Here is a 19,614-nt window from a genome sequence, read left to right as displayed (position 1 = left end):
TTTATAACTTTCTTTACATCACCAGTTATCATTTCTTCTTTCCCATTGCTGTTAGGTGCAATTTAATTTTTGCTGAAAACAAAAAAATGGATTGACTTACTGTGGAATACTTTATTTTCGCTGGAATTAATTTTCACTGAAAACGCTTTTTGGGTGTTTTGTATGGAATTTATATTTACTGATTTTTGATTAGTTTAATGTGAAATATAGAAGAAAAAGTATATTCGCTGGATTTTATTTTCACAGAATCATCCCTTCAGCGAAAATAAATTCCAAGCGAAAATAAAGTATTCTACAGTATGTATTTTTTCTGAATATTTAGTTCCGCAACCACACATGATTCTTGAATCGTTAATCTGCAGCAATAAGGGAATGAAAGGGGTACACTTGACTCAACATGTGACTTAAGACATTTTGTCATATTGGCAACTTGCGTCATGGGACGTTTCTAATTATTTGCTATATTTTGTGTGTGAAATATGTAAATTTAACTAAAAACACGTAGGCCCTTTGCTTGCCTGACAAGGTCACATGAGTTGCACCCTCCGCGATGCTCCAACCCAACACATGTCTGACAGTACGATGTACTTTTTCCCAAATGGTTTTTTGTTGATACCAATCAAATTGCCGGAACATCAGATAGTGACAGCCATCAAAAAGTAACCATTCACAGCAGAGTTTATTTTCGCTCAATGTTTATCATCTTGATGAAAACAGAAGGTGATTTTTGTTGACAATGCCGCTTTGATTGACAGTGTTACCATGACCACCAAAATGAATATTCCCTGAAAATTATCGCAAGAAGTCATGAACTTTGCAAATTTACAGTATTGATTTTGCCGACGAGACATACACTATTTTGTCAGGCGTTAGTGGGGTCTGATGCTGTTCGGTCCGCGAGTGCGCCACTCACACCTACATGTCAGGCTAGACCCTTGCCCAAAATTATTGAAAAAATCCCAGCAAATAATAGACCATTTCCGTTCACTGCGAGAATCACGCATTATACCTGAAATCGAACGTAAAAACAGGACAAACAAAGGTCATAGCGTCGTAGTGGCGTCAAACATCACGTGGATTCGACAAACGCAAAAGTAATTTGGGGTACATTTCCATGCTTAATAATGTGCTGCCCACATTTGATGATAAACAATTTTGATTAAGTAAGGGTATTCGGAAGCAATATTCCTCTGTCGAAGATCAGCTGGTCGATGTGAGCTACGAAATAAAGAAATTCAAGTTCAAAATCAAATCATTCGATTTTTGCCGCAGTTGTTCGACGCGCATCTTTCATGCATCTCGCGAGATCTTGCAATTGTACGGGAAATCACCTATTGATGTTCAAGGAGCATCAGAACCACTGGAATGGATGTCCCCAGTGACTCTGATCTCAAATTCTTCTCCCATACATTTTATCTTGTAGATTGTCCGTCTTTCTTTTCTCCACTGGATTATATTAAATTATTTAATTATTGGGAACAAAATTATAATTATGTTAGGTCAGCTGAATGATGATTCAGAGCTCATGTGATTATTGTTGTCAAGCATCAACTTTTCATATTAAAATGACATTTCTTCTTGAAAACCGCTATTCAGATTGCTTCAATATTTACTTTATTGGTGTGATTTATTTTCTGAAGATATCTGCTGTTTTCTATTTTTAATAAATATTTGCATGCTTTTAAGTCAAAATTGTTAATTTTATTTTCTTGAAAACTGCTAGCCTGATTGCTATGGTTCATGATATGTAGATATATAGAATTTGACAATGTTAGTAAAAAATTATGTTTGTGACTTCTTAATAACAAATTCCAATTGTTTAATATTTGGTACATGTAAGTACCAGTATGTACCTTCCAGGCTAGACCATTTTAGCGAATATTTTTGTCATTTTTATGATGGTTTATAATTATCACATAATTATTACATAATTATTTTTTAAAACCAGTACTTACATGTACTCTCAGTGCAACAAAAGCATTCTATTCATCTTTATAAATTTCAAAGGCAGTTGAATCAAACCAGCCAATCAATGAGCACAGAACATTCCTGTTATTCAGTAGAAACTTCTTGCTTTAGTTTGAATTGAATTTTCTAAATATTTATAATCTATCATTTTAGGTGATAGAATTCCGTAACCAAGGAGATAGGGCTTTTGGAGACAAGGACTATGTGGAAGCCATCAAATGTTACAGTGAAGCACTTGAAATTGATGGCAGTAACACTGATATCTTGAGTGCTAGAGCTGCTGTCTATATGGAAACTAAGCAATATGAGATGGCACAGAAAGATGCAGAGATATTAGTGAAGGTGGATCCATTAATACCACAGGTAAGAATTTAACAATAATTCAGCAGTTGTTTCTTAGCTGCCAATCAGATGTAGTGAGGTGTAGGTCATGATGTGGTATAAGAAACAAAACTGGATCTCATCTGTTTACAGGTGGATTTTGTTCAAACTTGGTGCATATATTGGAGATTATGGGACATTGATGCACATTATTTTGTTCACCAGATCAGATTCAAAATGGCTGACTAGTGGCCATTTTTTTTCAATTAATGCTGTTCCAGTGCAATATCTCTCATTATGGACAAGTACTCATTTGTCAATCAGATACAAGATGACTGAATGTCAATCATTTTAATGGTAAAAAATCTTCTTAATCAAGCATCAGCTTTTGGATTCATGTCTCTCATGGTTACGTTCAAACTATATTACTATAAACAAAATTATATCTTAAATTTGCTAACTAATATGGACTGTGCCATGCATGGCTTGTTGAGTTGTAGATTGATGCACTTCATAATGAACATTTTTTTTATTTAACTTTAGGGACATTATCTACTGGCGGTATCTTTGGACAACCAGAATAAATATGACAAAGCTATCACCTCATTCCTTCATGCCCTTGACCATGATACACAACACGAAGACCAACTTGTTGACAATATAGCTGTAGTGGCATCTAACTTATGTAACTTTTCAGATAGTGTTCTCAAGGACTTTGAAGGTATGCCCAAAATTGAAATTTATCACATGACCATATATGGATTTTCTTTTATCAGGCCTTAGCGTAATTCTGTAAATGCACAATTTCTTTATCATTTTGAAACTTGATATCTGGTGATTGTTAAGCACATGTAACAAATATAAAATCTAATAAATTATAGATTCAAACTCTTGTCATGATGTAAAATTAATGCATTTATTATTCATTGGGTTTAATTTCGCTACTTTTGCTATTACCGGTAAGTAAACAAATGCTAAGTTATAGGCATTTGAACAAGTATAATAACAATAGAACTCATTGGCAAATTTGTGATCTGCTCAATTCCAGTGAATTGTTCAAAATTATAGTGAATGGTTTTACAGTACATGACAGGGATTCATTCTAAGATTGTACTAGTATGTTGGCCCAATAATATTATATCATACGTTTTCGCAAGTGTATTTAGAGTGTAACACCAGTGGAACATGCAAGCATTATCATGTATCACGATTACCTGGGAGGAATGTTAATTCTGCAGGTGTACTTCACTCAGATTTATGGGATGCCACTGTGAAAACATGCAAATACTGTCATGTTCGATGAGTGTTCCACTCAGGTCACATGCATGATTCACCCATGTCATGTCAACTTACTTTCATTATTAGGGTACTGTAAAATACTTTATTTTAGCTGGAATTAATTTTTGCTAATTTTAGAGTATTTTGTATGGAATTTATTTTCACTGACTTTTGACGAGTTGAATGTAAAATAAAAGAGAAATAGTATATATTCGCAGGATTTTATTTTGACTGAATCATTTCTTCAGCGAAATTAGAGAAAATTAATTTGAAACGAAAATAAAGTATTTTACAGTACATGTCTAGTAAGGTATGTTTCATGTAATTCACAGAGATGGTCCCTGTACAGAAACTGTCTGAAGTTGGAATACAGTTATACAAAGAAAACTACCATGATGCCTGTATTGAAGTCTTAACAAGAGTACTTAAAATGGAACCACAACAAAAACAGTGTACCATGATGTCATTGCTCACCTTGGGTAGTGCCCACCTATCACTCAAAGAAATTACTGTGTCTAAGAATACATTCCAAGAATGCCTTAAAACAGCTATGACAGAGAAAGATCCAGAAATTGAATCCAAATGCTATGTGAATTTAGCCAATATTTATTTACTTGAAAACAACACTCAACAAGCTATCGTGTATTTTGAGAAACTGTTCTCCATTGGACGAGATCTGAAAAAGAATCATGAAGATGGTAGTTTTCCTGAATACTGGTCACTTGCACTGCAGTGTGGAATTCACGAAAATCTTAGCATCGCGTACAGAGAGATACATAATTTTCCGCAAGCTTTGCACCATTCTATGATATACTTGAAACTTGTACAGAATAACAAAGAAGCGGAAAGTGCCTTGCCCATGGCTCATTACAACCTTGCCACTTACTACGACATGGTGAAGGACTATACAGCAGCTCTGAGTAATTACAAAACATATCTAGATCTTTGCAAAACCCAAGGGGACAAGATTGGAATGGCGAAGGCATATGCATCTCTGGGAAATGTTTATAAGATTGTTTGTAACTTTAAATTATCTGAGTCTTACTTAGAGCAGTATTTACATATGTCTCAGAAAACAAAGGACTATGACGGGCAAGCCAAAGCACTGTGTTTTCTAGGGGAACTCTTTCAAGCTAAAGAAGACTATGATAAGGCGCTGTCCTTTTTTGAGCAGTATTTACGAATGAGTCGAAGATTAGAAGAATTTGTCACTGAATGTAGAGCATTTTTGAAAGTAGCTGATATTTTCAAGTGCCAAGGTAGATATCAACATGCTCAGTATTATTATGAAATGGCATTGACATTGGCCAACAAGCTTGAAAACAATGAAGAACTTGTTAACCAGTGTCGATGTGAAGTTGCTTTTGCTTTCACAATGTCTATACTCAAAGATGACATGGAAAAATCCAAGTCAATGTTCATGGATTTAATTCCTGTATACAGTAAACAGATACAACTGTACGAAGATGAGAACATTGAATGTCCGAATGAGCTGACTACAAGGCTTCAGATGTGTTATGATGGAATGCAAATCGCTCTCTGTAAACTCGATCAACCAGATGCCGCTCTGGAATACGCAGAATCGTTTCGGAAACGAAGATTACAGCAGATATTGAAACATAAACTGAACACTGCAAATGTCGAAGATTCTGAAAAGCAGCGTGAGACCATCAGTTTACCATCCAGGGATGAGTTGTGTAAGATTGTTAATAAACAAAAGTGCACTGTGTTATATTATTCCATCACGGATCCATGTCTTCTCATTTGGGTATTAAAACCAGGTGAGGGTGTAGTCCGAGCACAGGTGGAGAAATCTATTGGAAGCGACAGCTTTCGCCACAAAGTTAGAAAGGCTCTTGAGCTGTTACAAAAACTAGATAACAGTAAAGCGGACCTAGATTGCGAAAAGAGAGCCCTACCATCAAAAAACAGAAAAGTAACACACTTGCAGAAAAAGAACCTTGCTAAGTCTACAGAATGGAAAACAAGGGAAAACAGAGAAGAAGTTAAGAGACAAGATACTGGAGGAAGACCACAGAAAATATTGTATGACCTTCTAGTAGCTCCTATAGAAAAGATGCTTATAGATGTGAAAGACCTGCTGATTATTGCAGATAAAGAGATCTGTCAAGTTCCTATGGATGCATTACAAGATGACAACGATACACATATGAGTGAGAAATTTAACATCATCAGTGTACCAAGTCTCTCTGTACAAACTTTGATAGCCAACAAAACTGACAGTACTAAACCTGACAAGTCAAACTTTGAGTATACTGATTTCTTCCCTGTTTACTTGGATGATCACCTGCGTGTGGTGGTCCCACCAGATGAATGTCCGTTTAGTCCACTTCGGACAACACAAAGAAGTGCTCCTTTAATGGCTAGGGAGAAAAGCTCTACACCGAGCTTCATAGCTTTTGGTAAAAACTATCACGACTGTGTGCCTACACCAGAAGATAAAAAGGATCGTGAAAAACTAATTGTAGCACAAAACAAAAGTAAACTTGGCACGCTGATAACGAGCGCATCAACTGGTATAGAAGTTGTGAGAGGTGAGGGGACCGCGATAGAATATAAGCAAGACAGTCATCAGCATAGGTCATTGGTTATTGGAAACCCATCATTACCAAACAAACTCAAACTACATGAGCAGGTAAGAATCAGTTTTATCACTACACACTACCAGTATTCTTATGTCAGCTGGTGTACAAGTGATAAAATATATGTGATTAATTTACTGATATTTACGATATGGGGGCAACCATCTTGAATACGGCTTGAAACTTGTTATCCATTTCAGGAGCCAGTTAGTGATGGCCTTACATATTGGATTTGGGTTTCAAATGCCCCAAGAAAGTGTTTAAAAAGTCTAATTTTATTAGTAGATGGCTTACTGTTACCCCATCCATCGTTTGGCTGTGAAAGTTTTTTCTCTGATTTGTCAGAAATGGGAAAACCTGTTTTTTCTCATCGTGTCTTTTTGTCAGATTAGTCATATAAAAGATGGCCTCCCCCTATAGTAGAGTAAATATTGGTAAATTAATCACATTTGTTTTGTTATCACTTGTACGCCAGCGACTGTGGTTATACTGTATTTGTGATTTACACTTTATTTATTGGTATCTAGGTATGGCACCCTGCTGGTGAATTAATTGTATCACAGTGTGAAGCCTATAATGTAGCAGAATATTTAGAGACTGAAGCCATAGTTGGGTCTGCTGCTAACAAAGGACATATCTTGAATGAACTGACACAGGCAACACTAGTTCATATTGGTGAGTAATCATAAATATTATAAAAAATAATTATACTGCCTACAATATAGTTCATATGAAGACATTATTGGAACATAAAAAAGGAGGTAATGTGCTAGCTATATATTGATGTTTCATAAAAAAAAATTACTATACCATTTTTTAGAAACTTTGGACAAGAAACAGATTTGCTGTTGGCCTAGTCAGTTCAATGATATGTTATTGATGTTTCCTTAAAAAACATTACTGCAGCACAATTTTTCTAGAAACTTTGGACAAGAAACAGATTTTTTGTTGGCCTTGTCAGTTCAATGTCATGTTATTGTTGTTTACAGCTACATATGGTTCATGGGAGGACAATGTCTTGGTATTTAGTCCAAATCCAACTAGTGAACCTACAGAAGATGGCAGCTATAATGAAGACCAATATCAAATAGGAGTTAAAGATATCATGAGTATCAAATTAAAGGCAGATCTTGTGGTTTTAAGTTGTTGCTATGGTGATGTACACAGGGATGTTGATTTTACATTGCCAACAGCGTTACTTTTGGCAGGTAATACTTTCTATTTCAATCAATTATATTACATCCCTTTCACCAGAACTAAGAAAATAGTTGAGTGGAAAAGTGGACAATAGTTTATCAGTTTGCTAATCATTGTCATAATGAAGGTGATATATAACAAAATGTAGTAAGTAATTGTAAATTTATACAAGACATTTTGGATATATTATCTCAATATTTTCTCAATACGCGGTTAATTCAAATCTATCATTGAGAAAGAGTACTTCTGTCTGAAGCATTTGGTTAAATAATATAGTAAATAACTACCAAGGACTATGATTACCTACTATTTTTATTTATTATATTTATCGATTGTCAGCTTTCACCAATTTTAAAAACATATTAACCTTTTCACTACCAGACTTCCTCACCCATATTTGTCTCCACTTCTTTCTTGTATATTCTTCACTATTTCAGGAAATGAAAATTTGAGTAAATTTTCAGTTTATACTCAAAAAATTCAGTTTTTCTGTTCGAATCTTGTGGTGAAAAGGTTAAGGTAGCGAGACTATTATTTGTGTTGAAAATTACGATTTTCACATTTATTTATTAATTGATGAAATGCACTATAAACTTTCATATGATAAAGTCAACATAACATAGAATGTCATGTAAGTTGGTTAAAATGCATATTTTCTGAAGGGAAGCAAGGCAGCCTCAGTAGTGTTTTCCAAAATCAACAATACAGGTTTAATCTGTGTGCCTAAAAATTTCAAAGATAAACTCAAGACAAAGCAATGTTAGGATGTGTTATCAGTAGCTATCTGACACACAATGAGTGTTTCCAAACATTCGAGTGGTTTGTCTCCGCCCCTGTTTGTTTCACAGATTAGTCATTTGCATATGAATGTGTCAGACACAAGGTCACACAGCCACTGAAAAAAAATCATTGATTTTGGTGTTTTCATATGCCGAATTTATCCAATTATAGCTATCCCATTCCTTTATTTTTTTGGTTTCTAATAGCCTTACACATTTGGATGCCCCTACACATGGTAAAACAGACCTTGATGGGAAAACAAATTGATTGTGCCGATAAACAAGCTTGAAAATCTTTGCTGTTACTTCATGGACGTTTTCTAGGAGTTTATGTTTTTCAAAATACAAGGTCTTTAACAAAAAATAACGTATAGGTACTTATTGTCGTCGGATTAACACCAAATTTTCACAGCTTTAAGGTGACAATGAGAGGAACTTGAATGTGTCCAGACAAACTATTTCATCGATTATTTACCAACGAGTTGTGGTTTGAGTTGGGGGCAATGTGACTAAAACAGTAATTGAAATTCAGCACACTATTTTTTAAAATGCGTTGCTTGAATAAAACTGACCAGACACATTCAATTTACCAGACTATTGAACAACTAGGAAAAGTGAAAAAAATACTTCTTATCGCCAGCGTAAATGCGTAATTATTTTTTTTACAGAAAAAGTAATTTTTCACCTTTGATTGAGTAACGCGTCGTAGAATGCAGATACGGGCATGCAAAATACACTTGTGAAAAGCTTGAAGTCTGGCGATTCTAAAAATATATACTTTCCCGGGTCTATTTGTAGTCATTTAGTCACAATTAGAAGATGAAAACAAGTATGCAAATAATAGTCTCGCTACCTTAAGTGGTTGGTTTAGGGGAATTAATTTTGAGGTTATCCTTTTATGACAATGTTCACAAGTAACTGTCAGATACTATGTAATAAATAAAGCCATCTAGTGTTGAACACCCTCCAATGAATGAATTACTGCCTGGCACACAATGCATAAACTGTTGTTATTTTCATAAATACAGGTGCTCGCTGTGTGTTAGTTGTCTTGTGGTCTATACCTGATACAGCAAGAGATAAATTCTGGTATTATTTTTACAAGTCTTTACAAGATGGAAATCGTGTTTCCAATGCCTTGAGTAAAGCAAAGCAAAGCCTGGCTAAAGATGAAAGGTAAGCCATACTAACAATTTACAGTTTCTAATCAAGGCATGTACACTGTAGGTTAATATGGTACTGTTGTTGATGCTGTGGATGTACATAGGAAGACTTATAGAGTGATTAATGTTGATTGCAACCAAGTTTTTCAGAGCTGCAAATTTCAAGTTGTGCATTTACAGACAAGTTTGTAAAACCAAATAAGTGTCACAATTATGTGTTTTGCTCAATTGCATTTAATTGTTAAAGTGTTGCAGGATGTTTCATCCACTACAGGGAATGACACTCACTTCAGGGTGTGACACCCACTACAGGGTGTGACACCCACTACAGCTAGGGTGTGACACCCACTACAGCTAGGGTGTGACACCCACTACAGGGTGTGACAGCCACTCAGGGTGGTTCACACACTGCAGGGAGTGACTCTCATTGCAGGGAGTGTTACCCACTACAGGGAATGACACCCACTACAGGGTGTGACAGCCACTCAGGGTGGTTCACACACTGCAGGGAGTGACACTCATTGGAGGGAGTGTCATCCACTACAGGGAATGACACCCACTACAGGGTGTGACACCCACTACAGCTAGGGTGTGACAGCCACTCAGGGTGGTTCACACACTGCAGGGAGTGACTCTCATTGCAGGGAGTGTTACCCACAACAGGGAATGACACTGACTACAGGGTGTGACACCCACTACAGGGTGTGACACCCACTATAGGGAATGACACCCACTACAGGGTGTGACACCCACTACAGGGTGTGACAGCCACTCAGGGTGGTTCACACACTGCAGGGAGTGACACTCACTGCAGGGAGCGTCACCCACTACAGGGAATGACACCCACTACAGGGTGTGACAGCCACTCAGGGTGGTTCACACACTGCAGGGAGTGACACTCACTGCAGGGAGCGTCACCCACTACAGGGAATGACAGCCACTACAGGGAATGACAGCCACTACAGGGTGTGACACCCACTACAGCTAGGGTGTGAAACCCACTACAGCGAGTGTCACCAACCACAGAATATTACACCCTCTATATGAAGTAGCACCCACTACAGAGTGTGACACCCACTAACTATACAGGGAGTGGCATCCACTATAAGGAGTGCCACCCACTACAGGGTGTGCCAGCCACTAAAGGAGTGAAACCCCTTACAGCTAGTGTGTGACACCTACTCGGGGTGGGACTCCCACTACAGGGTGTGACACCCACAACAGGGAGTTTGAATCTTGGTATTGTGTGACATATCACCTGAATTTGGCTGAACTGCAGGCTACAATAAACATTCAAATATCAATGATTTTTACAGACATACATCAATGGGTATGTCAGCCTGAGTCAGCAGGCAATCTGTTAATACCATCATAGGAGAGGGTTTTGTTCTGCAATCATTGTAAACTTGGCTGTTATTTTCACACAAAGTTATTGCAGATACATGAAACTAAAGATGCTATCATTTCTACTTTCATATTTTCAGATTCAATGATGCAATGTTCTGGGCTCCATTTTTATTGGTTGGTCAGGATATCTTCATCAGTATTCGACAAATCAAACATGCAATGTTGGATCAGCTTGTTGACATTCTGGAGAAAGACACTTTAGATGTATCCCCTGTAGACCATCTAAATCTGACACAACAACCTGTGGACATATCATCCAAGGATGTGACATTGCCAAAATTACGACAACATCTTTCTCAGTTATTAATTTACAAACAACCCCAGGTTATGTCCGTTCTCTTACAACTGGTGAGTTAAATTTTATACAACCAAATCAGGTTTAGTGTATGCATAGCAAATGTACGTTACCAGTGATTGAATACTGTAAAAGGGTTAATTATTCACTGGGATTTAGTTTTGCCTATTTCGCAGACTGCTAAATTAAAACCCAGTGAATATGTAAAATTTATCATAGAACACATTATTTAAATGATATAACTGTGAATTTATAACCCACTGAATATGCCTGAAATGGTAAATCAGTGAAATTTAAACCCAGGAAAAATTAGTCATTTTACAGTAGCATGTTGCATGTACACTGAATATGAAGCGCCCTGTGTAATAAAAAAGTTAGCTAGTTTTGCCTCATCTCGATGCAGCGCTTTTTAATTTCACATGCTTCATAGGAATAACTGTGCATGGCGTTAACTACAGTTGAGCAGATATAACAAATACAGCACTCATGCATACAAGATTCTTTTACTGCAAGTGTGTTACTTTTCTTATTTCGCAATCTACAAAACAATGTACATGTACATAGCAAGCATTCCTTCACTCAACATGTACCCTTCGTATGCATGCATGACAATAGAAAGCACTCTACAGTTCTACACTCATACACGACATACAACAACAAAAATTGAACTTCATAAATGCATCCAAAGCACTTGCCTGAATGACCAATGAGTTTGTCTTGGTGCTTTTTGAAACAGTATTTTTCCATATTATTACAATACACCAAAGCAATTTTATCAATTTTTTCCTTGAACATTGAAGTTCAAGCCCTGTAACTTAAGCATTGCTATAGTCAGCAAGTTATGCTGCCCTGTATAACCAGACATTTCAGACAATTATCCTTTTCTAATGAACCAATACTATAAGATTATTGTATTCACATCTATCATTGAAAAAAGATTCCTTTTCTAGTTATATTGAATAATTTAGCAAGAACTACAATTTGTTACTACGGTACTATTTTTATTTATCAGTCTTAACAGCTCTCATCAATTTTACTACCTTTTAACCACCAGACTTTCTCCCCCAATTTTTTTTTTTAACTTTTGTCTTAAATTCTTCAATATTTCTTAAAATGAACCCTAATTTTGGAACCAAAAATCAAAATTTTAGTCAATATTCAGTTTTTACTCAAAATATGTAGCTTTTTTTGTCCAAATCTCTCAAAATCTGTGAATTTGTGATGAAAAGAAGGAACTAGTGGTAAAAAGGTTAATTATTTACTAAATATATTCCATATATTTTTCATAATTGTTTTCATTCTTGCAGGTGTCTGAAAGCATGGTGCTTCACACCAATCCACAAATGGACTTACTAACCAAAAAGTTGCCAGAAGTAGTCATGATGGCTCCAGGATCTATACCACTATTAAATCTACTTGGTTTTCATTTCCAAGCCAAAGGTGCTAATAACACTGAACCGTATGTTGTATACCCACACTGGGATCATGATGGTTTGTTACAGCCTGCTCATCAAGCTTTGATGGCAGTGACTGGTAAGATTATTCACTAATCCATTCATGTAGGAAACCTTGATAGACCAAATACACGGTTAAACCACAATCCACTAATTCAGTTCAACCATAGAATTAACCTTTTCACCACCAAAGTTTCTTAGTCAAAATTTTCTGAACTTTTTTCAAAAAAAGCATATTTTAGGTCAATTTTTTACTTTAAAAAAATGTTTTTAACCCAATTTTTTTAAAGGAAAGGGCAGACTATAAAAAGGACTATTTTGTGAATTTGTGATGAACTGGTGGTGAAAAGGTTACAACTAATTCACCAACCTTACAAGGTTGTCAGTCTGGTTAATTAAATAACTAGTAACTCCATAATGTTATTTCCTTATGCTATGTTATTTAGTTATTTCTTGTCAAAAAAGTTGGGGAGTGAAACATTTAGTACATACACCCAACTTGAACAGCAACAAATTCTGTTGAAATCTATTTATCAAACACTAAAAAATCATTTAGTTTAATGAGTATTTTATTTGATGTAGTTAAATTTCACTGGTTCATCGGGTTACTGTATTTCATACTTTTAGGTCATGAATGAATGAATGCAATGGGTGATTTTCCGCTCACTGCGAGATCTTGTGCAAAAGACATTGATCAATCAGACGACTTGTGATTTGATTTTGAACTTAATTTTTTTTTTATAGTTCAATACTGATCTTTCAGAGAGAAATACGGCATTCAGATATCCTTACTTCATGATGAGAATGTTACATTTTCGGTAATTGCCAGTATTCGTAATTCATAAATTTTTCATTTCTATAGATGTACTTGACAACTCACAGTGCTGTCATGCATTGTCACAGCTATTGCTACAAACAGAAGATATACTATCAGGATTACTAGATATTGTAAGTATTAAGTAATTGCAGGACCCCCCCCCAAAAAAAAATAATATGATTGCGCAATAGGATAACCACTTCGAAAACTGGTTGTATGCATGAAAATATAGTTGTTTTACAAAAACTTTTGCACAAAATAAACCTGACTATTTGTTGGTGACTACAATATCAGACAGATTCACGTTAGATTGTCGCTCTACAAGCTCTGAAAAAAATGTTAGAAACTGTATTTTCTCAGCAAACATATAGGTACAGTGATGATACTATGTAAAGCTGATATTTCTGTTCATGGTTTTTCATATTTGGCTATTTTTAAAACAATTCAAACACAATGTTGAAGAAAAATTGCATTTTTGACACTTTTTGAAACCTAGATTTTTGAAATAATTCAGGAAAACAAACAATACCCCATCATTCACAATATGATTGTTTCAGTCTGTGTCACTAGACTGTCATGGCTAAATATCTCTGCCATAGGAAAACAAACAATACCCCATCATTCACAATATGATTGTTTCAGTCTGTGTCACTAGACTGTCATGGCTAAATATCTCTGCCATAGGAAAACAAACAGTACCCCATCATTCACAATATGATTGTTTCAGTCTCTGTCACTAGACTGTCATGGCTAAATATCTCTGCCATAGGAAACATTGGTAAAAGTTATACACACAAAATTATCCACTAAAATACAAATTTAATTTTCTTGAAAATTAGGTTGGTGACTCCTAACTTTTTTTAAGTCAATATCCTTATATTGCCTTGGTGTACAGTTTATTGCAAAATGAATAAATTCAGGTTATAACTTTTTAAGAGTAAACTTTGATCGTAAGCTGGAAATCTTGACAACCAGATTATCTTTACTTTGTTTATTTGTAGGTGAGTGTGACTAAACATTCATGTGCAATACAGTTGAAGATTTCCGATATTGGTGTACAGGCATTGTGGGGATATCACATGAGTAGAGACTTCTTACTGTCCATTGGATTTCAGCAAGTTGGTTTATTATTGTTGTTTCGTAATACACTAGCCAACAGGTAAGACATTTGAAATAAGAGTAAAAATGGTCTAATTTTAAATTGGTGAACGTGTCATGGTGTATTGTACTTGCATGTGTTTGTGAACTCTGTCATATTACTGAATAACACTAAATGCTTCCATATAAAATTCTAAGTTGTAAAGGTTCTTTTTTTTTGTCTAAGTGAAACTTGAAATTGTATTTTTTTGACAGAAAATTGTTGAATGCTAGTCTTTTTCTTCTGGCTGCCGTATTGGGTGAGAAAGGACAAGCAATGCTGAACAAAATTGATGTAAATTATCTTGGTATGACAAAGCAAAGACAAGAACGTGATGTTACAACCACACAACTGAAACTACCATCACTAAATCCAGTGATGGTTTCAAGGAATATGGTAAGACTAGACTAGACTAGACGAGACGAGACGAGACGAGACGAGACGAGACGAGACGAGACGAGACGAGACTAGACTAGACTAGACTAGACTAGACTAGACTAGACTAGACTAGACTAGACTAGACTAGACTAGACTAGACTAGACTAGAATAGAATAGAATAGAATAGAATAGAATAGAATAGAAGCTATGATATCAAAACCTCTAATTCTGATAGTGGCAGTTTATAACAAACTATTATGGACAGTACAGTGTCTTTTATTTCCATTATAAATACCTCCAAGATGTCTATATTGCAGTTTGAGAATAAAGAAATTGACAGTGTGGTAAATTTGTCGTGGATGCTTGTACTTCAGTTACGTATAAAATGTCCACCAACAAATTACATGCAAAAACAAGGATTTATTAACATGAAAAAATCATGGTAGATTTGTAGTTTAAACGATACAAACTAACTGAAGCCAAATCACACACATTCTTGTTAGTATATCCATGTACTGACTTCAAATAACTGCCTAGTTATCGACTGATAACAGGGTATCATGTGGTGTCAAACGACCAATGAGAATGCATCATTTCAATAATGGGTGGCACACACTATAATATTATATCACAATAAAATAGAAGATAGAATAGGGAATAATTCAGTCTGCAAGTACAGACTGAGGTATATACTTCCTGGTCCAGGATGACAGATTAATCTTTCTTTGTTAATCTTAATTCATTTCATAGATTCATATGTCAACTCCATGGTTAACAGTTAGAAGTGACACAGAAGAGAACCAAAGGAAGATGAAAATGGCTAAAAAGTAAGAAATGTTGATAGTCACATTAATAAAACTTTACATTTTAAAATTGAAAGAAAAAACACAAAAATATATAAGAAATTTTAGTTTGTTTCTGTCTGAAAACTGGGATGAGTAAAATTCATTTGCCTGACTTTCTGAACTTGGGATAAAAACATATCGTCATGGCTAAACTATCTCAAATGCTCAACCAGCGGCCATTTTAATTTTATTAGTTTGATAAAAGCTTACTTGTGGTCTAAACCAAATAAATTCACATTGGATGCAATGTGATGCAAAATGCATTGAAACCAAGCTTTTGCTCTGTTGCACTGAATCATGGGTATTCCTTCAAAATTACTTGACTTCTCTATGAATGTGAAAACTTCCATTGTACTTAGTTGCTACATGTATTTGATCAACAACTGTAAACACATTATTCATTAACTCGTTATTGATTTCACTGTTTCCACTTATAAGTAAAGTTTGCTAAATTAAATTCACATGAACTTGTAGAATAACAATAGCACTAATTGTTTCCCTGCCAAGTTCGTGAATTTAAAAACCAGGGAAATTGCTCAAAACATGAAAATGGTGAAAATAAGTGTTTTTTTTACAGTACTTTATTATCTAACAGTTCACTTGGAAATGATAATTGACACCAGTAACCTCTATCTCTAGCTGTTTTAATATTCTTCTTTTAACATCTCTTGTAGTTTGAGTGATGTTCATTCTGAGTATCGCTACCATATGATGAAGGCCCATGACTGGCATGACTACACACTGAAACCACAAGCAGGGGAAGCTATTGACATAATTGGTAAATCTAAGCACAAACCCAGCGTCATTAAAGTCCACCCAAATAAAGGCACTTCTTGTACTCGTGTACCAGTTTATGAAGATCCAACGTTAAATATAAATGGTACTGAACAAAGAAGAGATTATTCACATTTCCTTCTGCATACCAGATCAGACAGTGTACTACAGAGACATAAAGAAGCGTGCAAAAAAATATTCCTGCCATATGTTAAGAAATTAACACCAGCAGATTAAACCTGCATTGATGTACTGTAAACAGTTTAGTTTTATGTAGTTTACAGCATTATTATACATATTCAGGCAAAGTGAACACATTAGTTAAAGGCCAAAAAAAAGTTATGTTTCTGGTCAGCGTGCACACCATCAAAAAAGTGTGATTAAATGTTATTTGCAATGAATAGGTGATTTTCCGTACAATTGCGAGATCTCGCGAGATGCATGAAAGACGCGCGTCGAACGTCTGCTGTAAAAATCGAACGATTTGATTTTCAACTTGAATTTCTTTATTTCGTAGCTCACATTGACCGGCCGATCTTCGACAGAGGAATATTGCTTCCGAATACCCTCACTTAATCGAAATTGCCTATCATCAAATGTTGACAGCACATTATTAAGCATGGAAATGTCCCCCAAAATACTTTCGCGTTTGTCGAATCCCACGCGATGTTTGACGCCACTACAACGCTATGACCTTTGTTTGTCCTGTTTTTACGTTCGATTTCATGCATAATGCGTGATTCTCGCAGTGAACGGAAAATGGTCTATTTGATTCAAATGAGAATATTCACATACTACTTTTGATCTTCCAGTTACCAGGGGTAACTAAATGGCTTCAAAATAACCAAGCCACATTACATTTTTAAAATCAACAGGTATAAAGGGTGGTGGTCATCATGCCATGTCTTGTTTGATATTGGACTCATAGTGGCGTACACAATGCATGTAAAACATTTTTTTACATTGGAATTTAAAAACATGCTGCGTGACAACCATTGTTCTTTAACACTTTTCAAAAATGTAATGTACGTGCATGTATGTATATTTTGCAAGAAATTACATGAGTTTACAACCAAAACATTGTCTAAAAGCTTAGATATCGGTGAATATACCATAGCAATGTTTGTCTGAAGGATTACCAGAGGTGGTTTTACATTTTCCTAGGTTTCTGATTCTACATTGATTCTAGTGTTATTTTGTAAAAATAACTTTCGCACTACTTTCAAATTAAGTCTTCCACATATATTGAAACCATAGTGTTATTTTGTACATAACATCTTTGTTAAATATGCATCATTTTAATAAAACGTACAACATTTAGGAGTACATGTCAAACTTTTAAAGTACAAACCAGTTTAACATACTCATTTGTAAATTTGGATGTATATAGAATATCTTATGTATAAATTGCTAGTGTCTGTGTATATTGTATGGTATTTTATATATAAATTTCAGATATCAGTAATAGCTCACTATAATAGTCACAATACCAGTTGCTTGTGAAGAATAACATTTTACTGATTTTTATATGAGCAGGTAATGGAGGGGCAGCTATGATTCATAATTCATGTATTATTGTATTTGTTGCCGGAATAAAATAATACCTTTTCTTATAACAAGTGTGGTTTGTTTACATTAATCAGGCTGAGAGAAAGCTGGCAAGCTAATTGTTCATACAGTAAACAGTAACCTAGCAACCAAGTTGTTGACACTTTGCATTTATATACCTGCAAGAGAAACTTTGCAGCTTGTATCAGATAGTTGCAAAGCATAAACACTTTACAGGTACTTTGCATGAAGTCAACTTCTTTGCAGACACTTTGCAAGAAGTCAACATCTTTACAGACAATTTGCAAGAAGTCAACATCTTTACAGGCACTTTGCACGAAGTCAACTTCTTTGCAGACACTTTGCAAGAAGTCAACATCTTTACAGACAATTTGCAAGAAGTCAACATCTTTACAGGCACTTTGCAAGAAGTCAACATCTTTACAGGCACTTTGCAAGAAGTCAACATCTTTACAGGCACTTTGCAAGAAATCAACATCTTTACAGACAATTTGCAAGAAGTCAACATCTTTACAGACACTTTGCAAGAAGTCAACATCTTTACAGGCACTTTGCACGAAGTCAACTTCTTTGCAGACACTTTGCAAGAAGTCAACATCTTTACAGACAATTTGCAAGAAGTCAACATCTTTACAGGCACTTTGCAAGAAGTCAACATCTTTACAGGCACTTTGCAAGAAGTCAACATCTTTACAGGCACTTTGCAAGAAATCAACATCTTTACAGACAATTTGCAAGAAGTCAACATCTTTACAGACACTTTGCAAGAAGTCAACATCTTTACAGGCACTTTGCACGAAGTCAACATCTTTACAGGCACTTTGCACGAAGTCAACATCTTTACAGACACTGCACGAAGTCAACATCTTTACAGGCACTTTGCAAGAAGTCAACATCTTTACAGGCACTTTGCAAGAAGTCAACATCTTTACAGGCACTATGCAAGAAGTCAACATCTTTACAGGCACTTTGCACGAAGTCAACATCTTTACACGAAGTCAACATCTTTGCAGACACTTTGCACAAAGTCAACATCTTTACAGACAATTTGCAAGAAGTCAACATCTTTGCAGACACTTTATTTGCACGAAGTCAACATCTTTACAGGCACTTTGCAAGAAGTCAACATCTTCACAGGCACTTTGCAAGAAGTCAACATCTTTGCAGACACTTTGCACGAAGTCAACATCTTTACAGGCACTTTGCAAGAAGTCAACATCTTCACAGGCACTTTGCAAGAAGTCAACATCTTTACAGGCACTTTGCAAGAAGTCAACATCTTTACAGGCACTTTGCACGAAGTCAACATCTTTACAGGCACTTTGCACGAAGTCAACATCTTTGCAGGCACTTTGCAAGAAGTCAACATCTGCGAATTCGTTCAAAAGGAATATTTTCCGCGATGTCCAGTTTCTCTTTAATTATGGTCTTTACAATGGCTCCCGTCTCTTCCCACGACTCAGATTGGGAATGTTGGGCGATTTCTTTGAACACAAGGTTGTTTCTTCGTAGCTGATTTTCATGATCGTCATTTTAGTTTCTTAGCGCTTTCATCTCTACTCTCAGTTCCCTTATTTCCTGTGATTCCCACTTTGCAAGAAGTCAGCAATTTTGCAGACATTTTGCA

At 35.6% G+C, this 19,614-nt stretch overlaps 1 protein-coding gene across 1 annotated transcript; it reads left to right on the top strand.

Moving 5' to 3' along the window:
• The first annotated feature begins 2,133 nt into the window (after positions 1-2,133).
• Positions 2,134-18,037, top strand: LOC100374969 (uncharacterized). The gene is made up of 13 exons (XM_085492112.1): positions 2,134-2,331; positions 2,833-3,010; positions 3,900-6,223; positions 6,698-6,845; positions 7,160-7,378; positions 9,175-9,322; positions 10,794-11,064; positions 12,319-12,544; positions 13,328-13,413; positions 14,284-14,441; positions 14,636-14,816; positions 15,550-15,626; positions 16,319-18,037. The coding sequence occupies exons 1-13, from the start codon at positions 2,257-2,259 to the stop codon at positions 16,653-16,655; spliced, it is 4,428 nt and encodes a 1,475-aa protein (XP_085348238.1). The 5' UTR covers positions 2,134-2,256; the 3' UTR covers positions 16,656-18,037.
• Positions 18,038-19,614: the final 1,577 nt, after the last annotated feature.

Source organism: Saccoglossus kowalevskii, chromosome 17 (assembly GCF_978046115.1).
Source record: "Saccoglossus kowalevskii chromosome 17, keSacKowa6.1, whole genome shotgun sequence".
Lineage (NCBI taxonomy): Eukaryota > Metazoa > Hemichordata > Enteropneusta > Harrimaniidae > Saccoglossus > Saccoglossus kowalevskii.
Note: the sequence above shows the minus strand (reverse complement) of the source record. Positions and strands in the feature narration are given on the sequence as shown.

Excerpts from the sequence above, each read along its gene's own strand:
- LOC100374969 (XM_085492112.1), top strand. The coding sequence starts at position 2,257 with ATGGAAACTAAGCAATATGAGATGGCACAGAAAGATGCAGAGATATTA. Across the intron at positions 2,332-2,832 it reads TGGATCCATTAATACCACAG|GGACATTATCTACTGGCGGT; the intron begins GTAAGAATTTAA and ends ATTTAACTTTAG. Across the intron at positions 11,065-12,318 it reads TGTCCGTTCTCTTACAACTG|GTGTCTGAAAGCATGGTGCT; the intron begins GTGAGTTAAATT and ends TCATTCTTGCAG.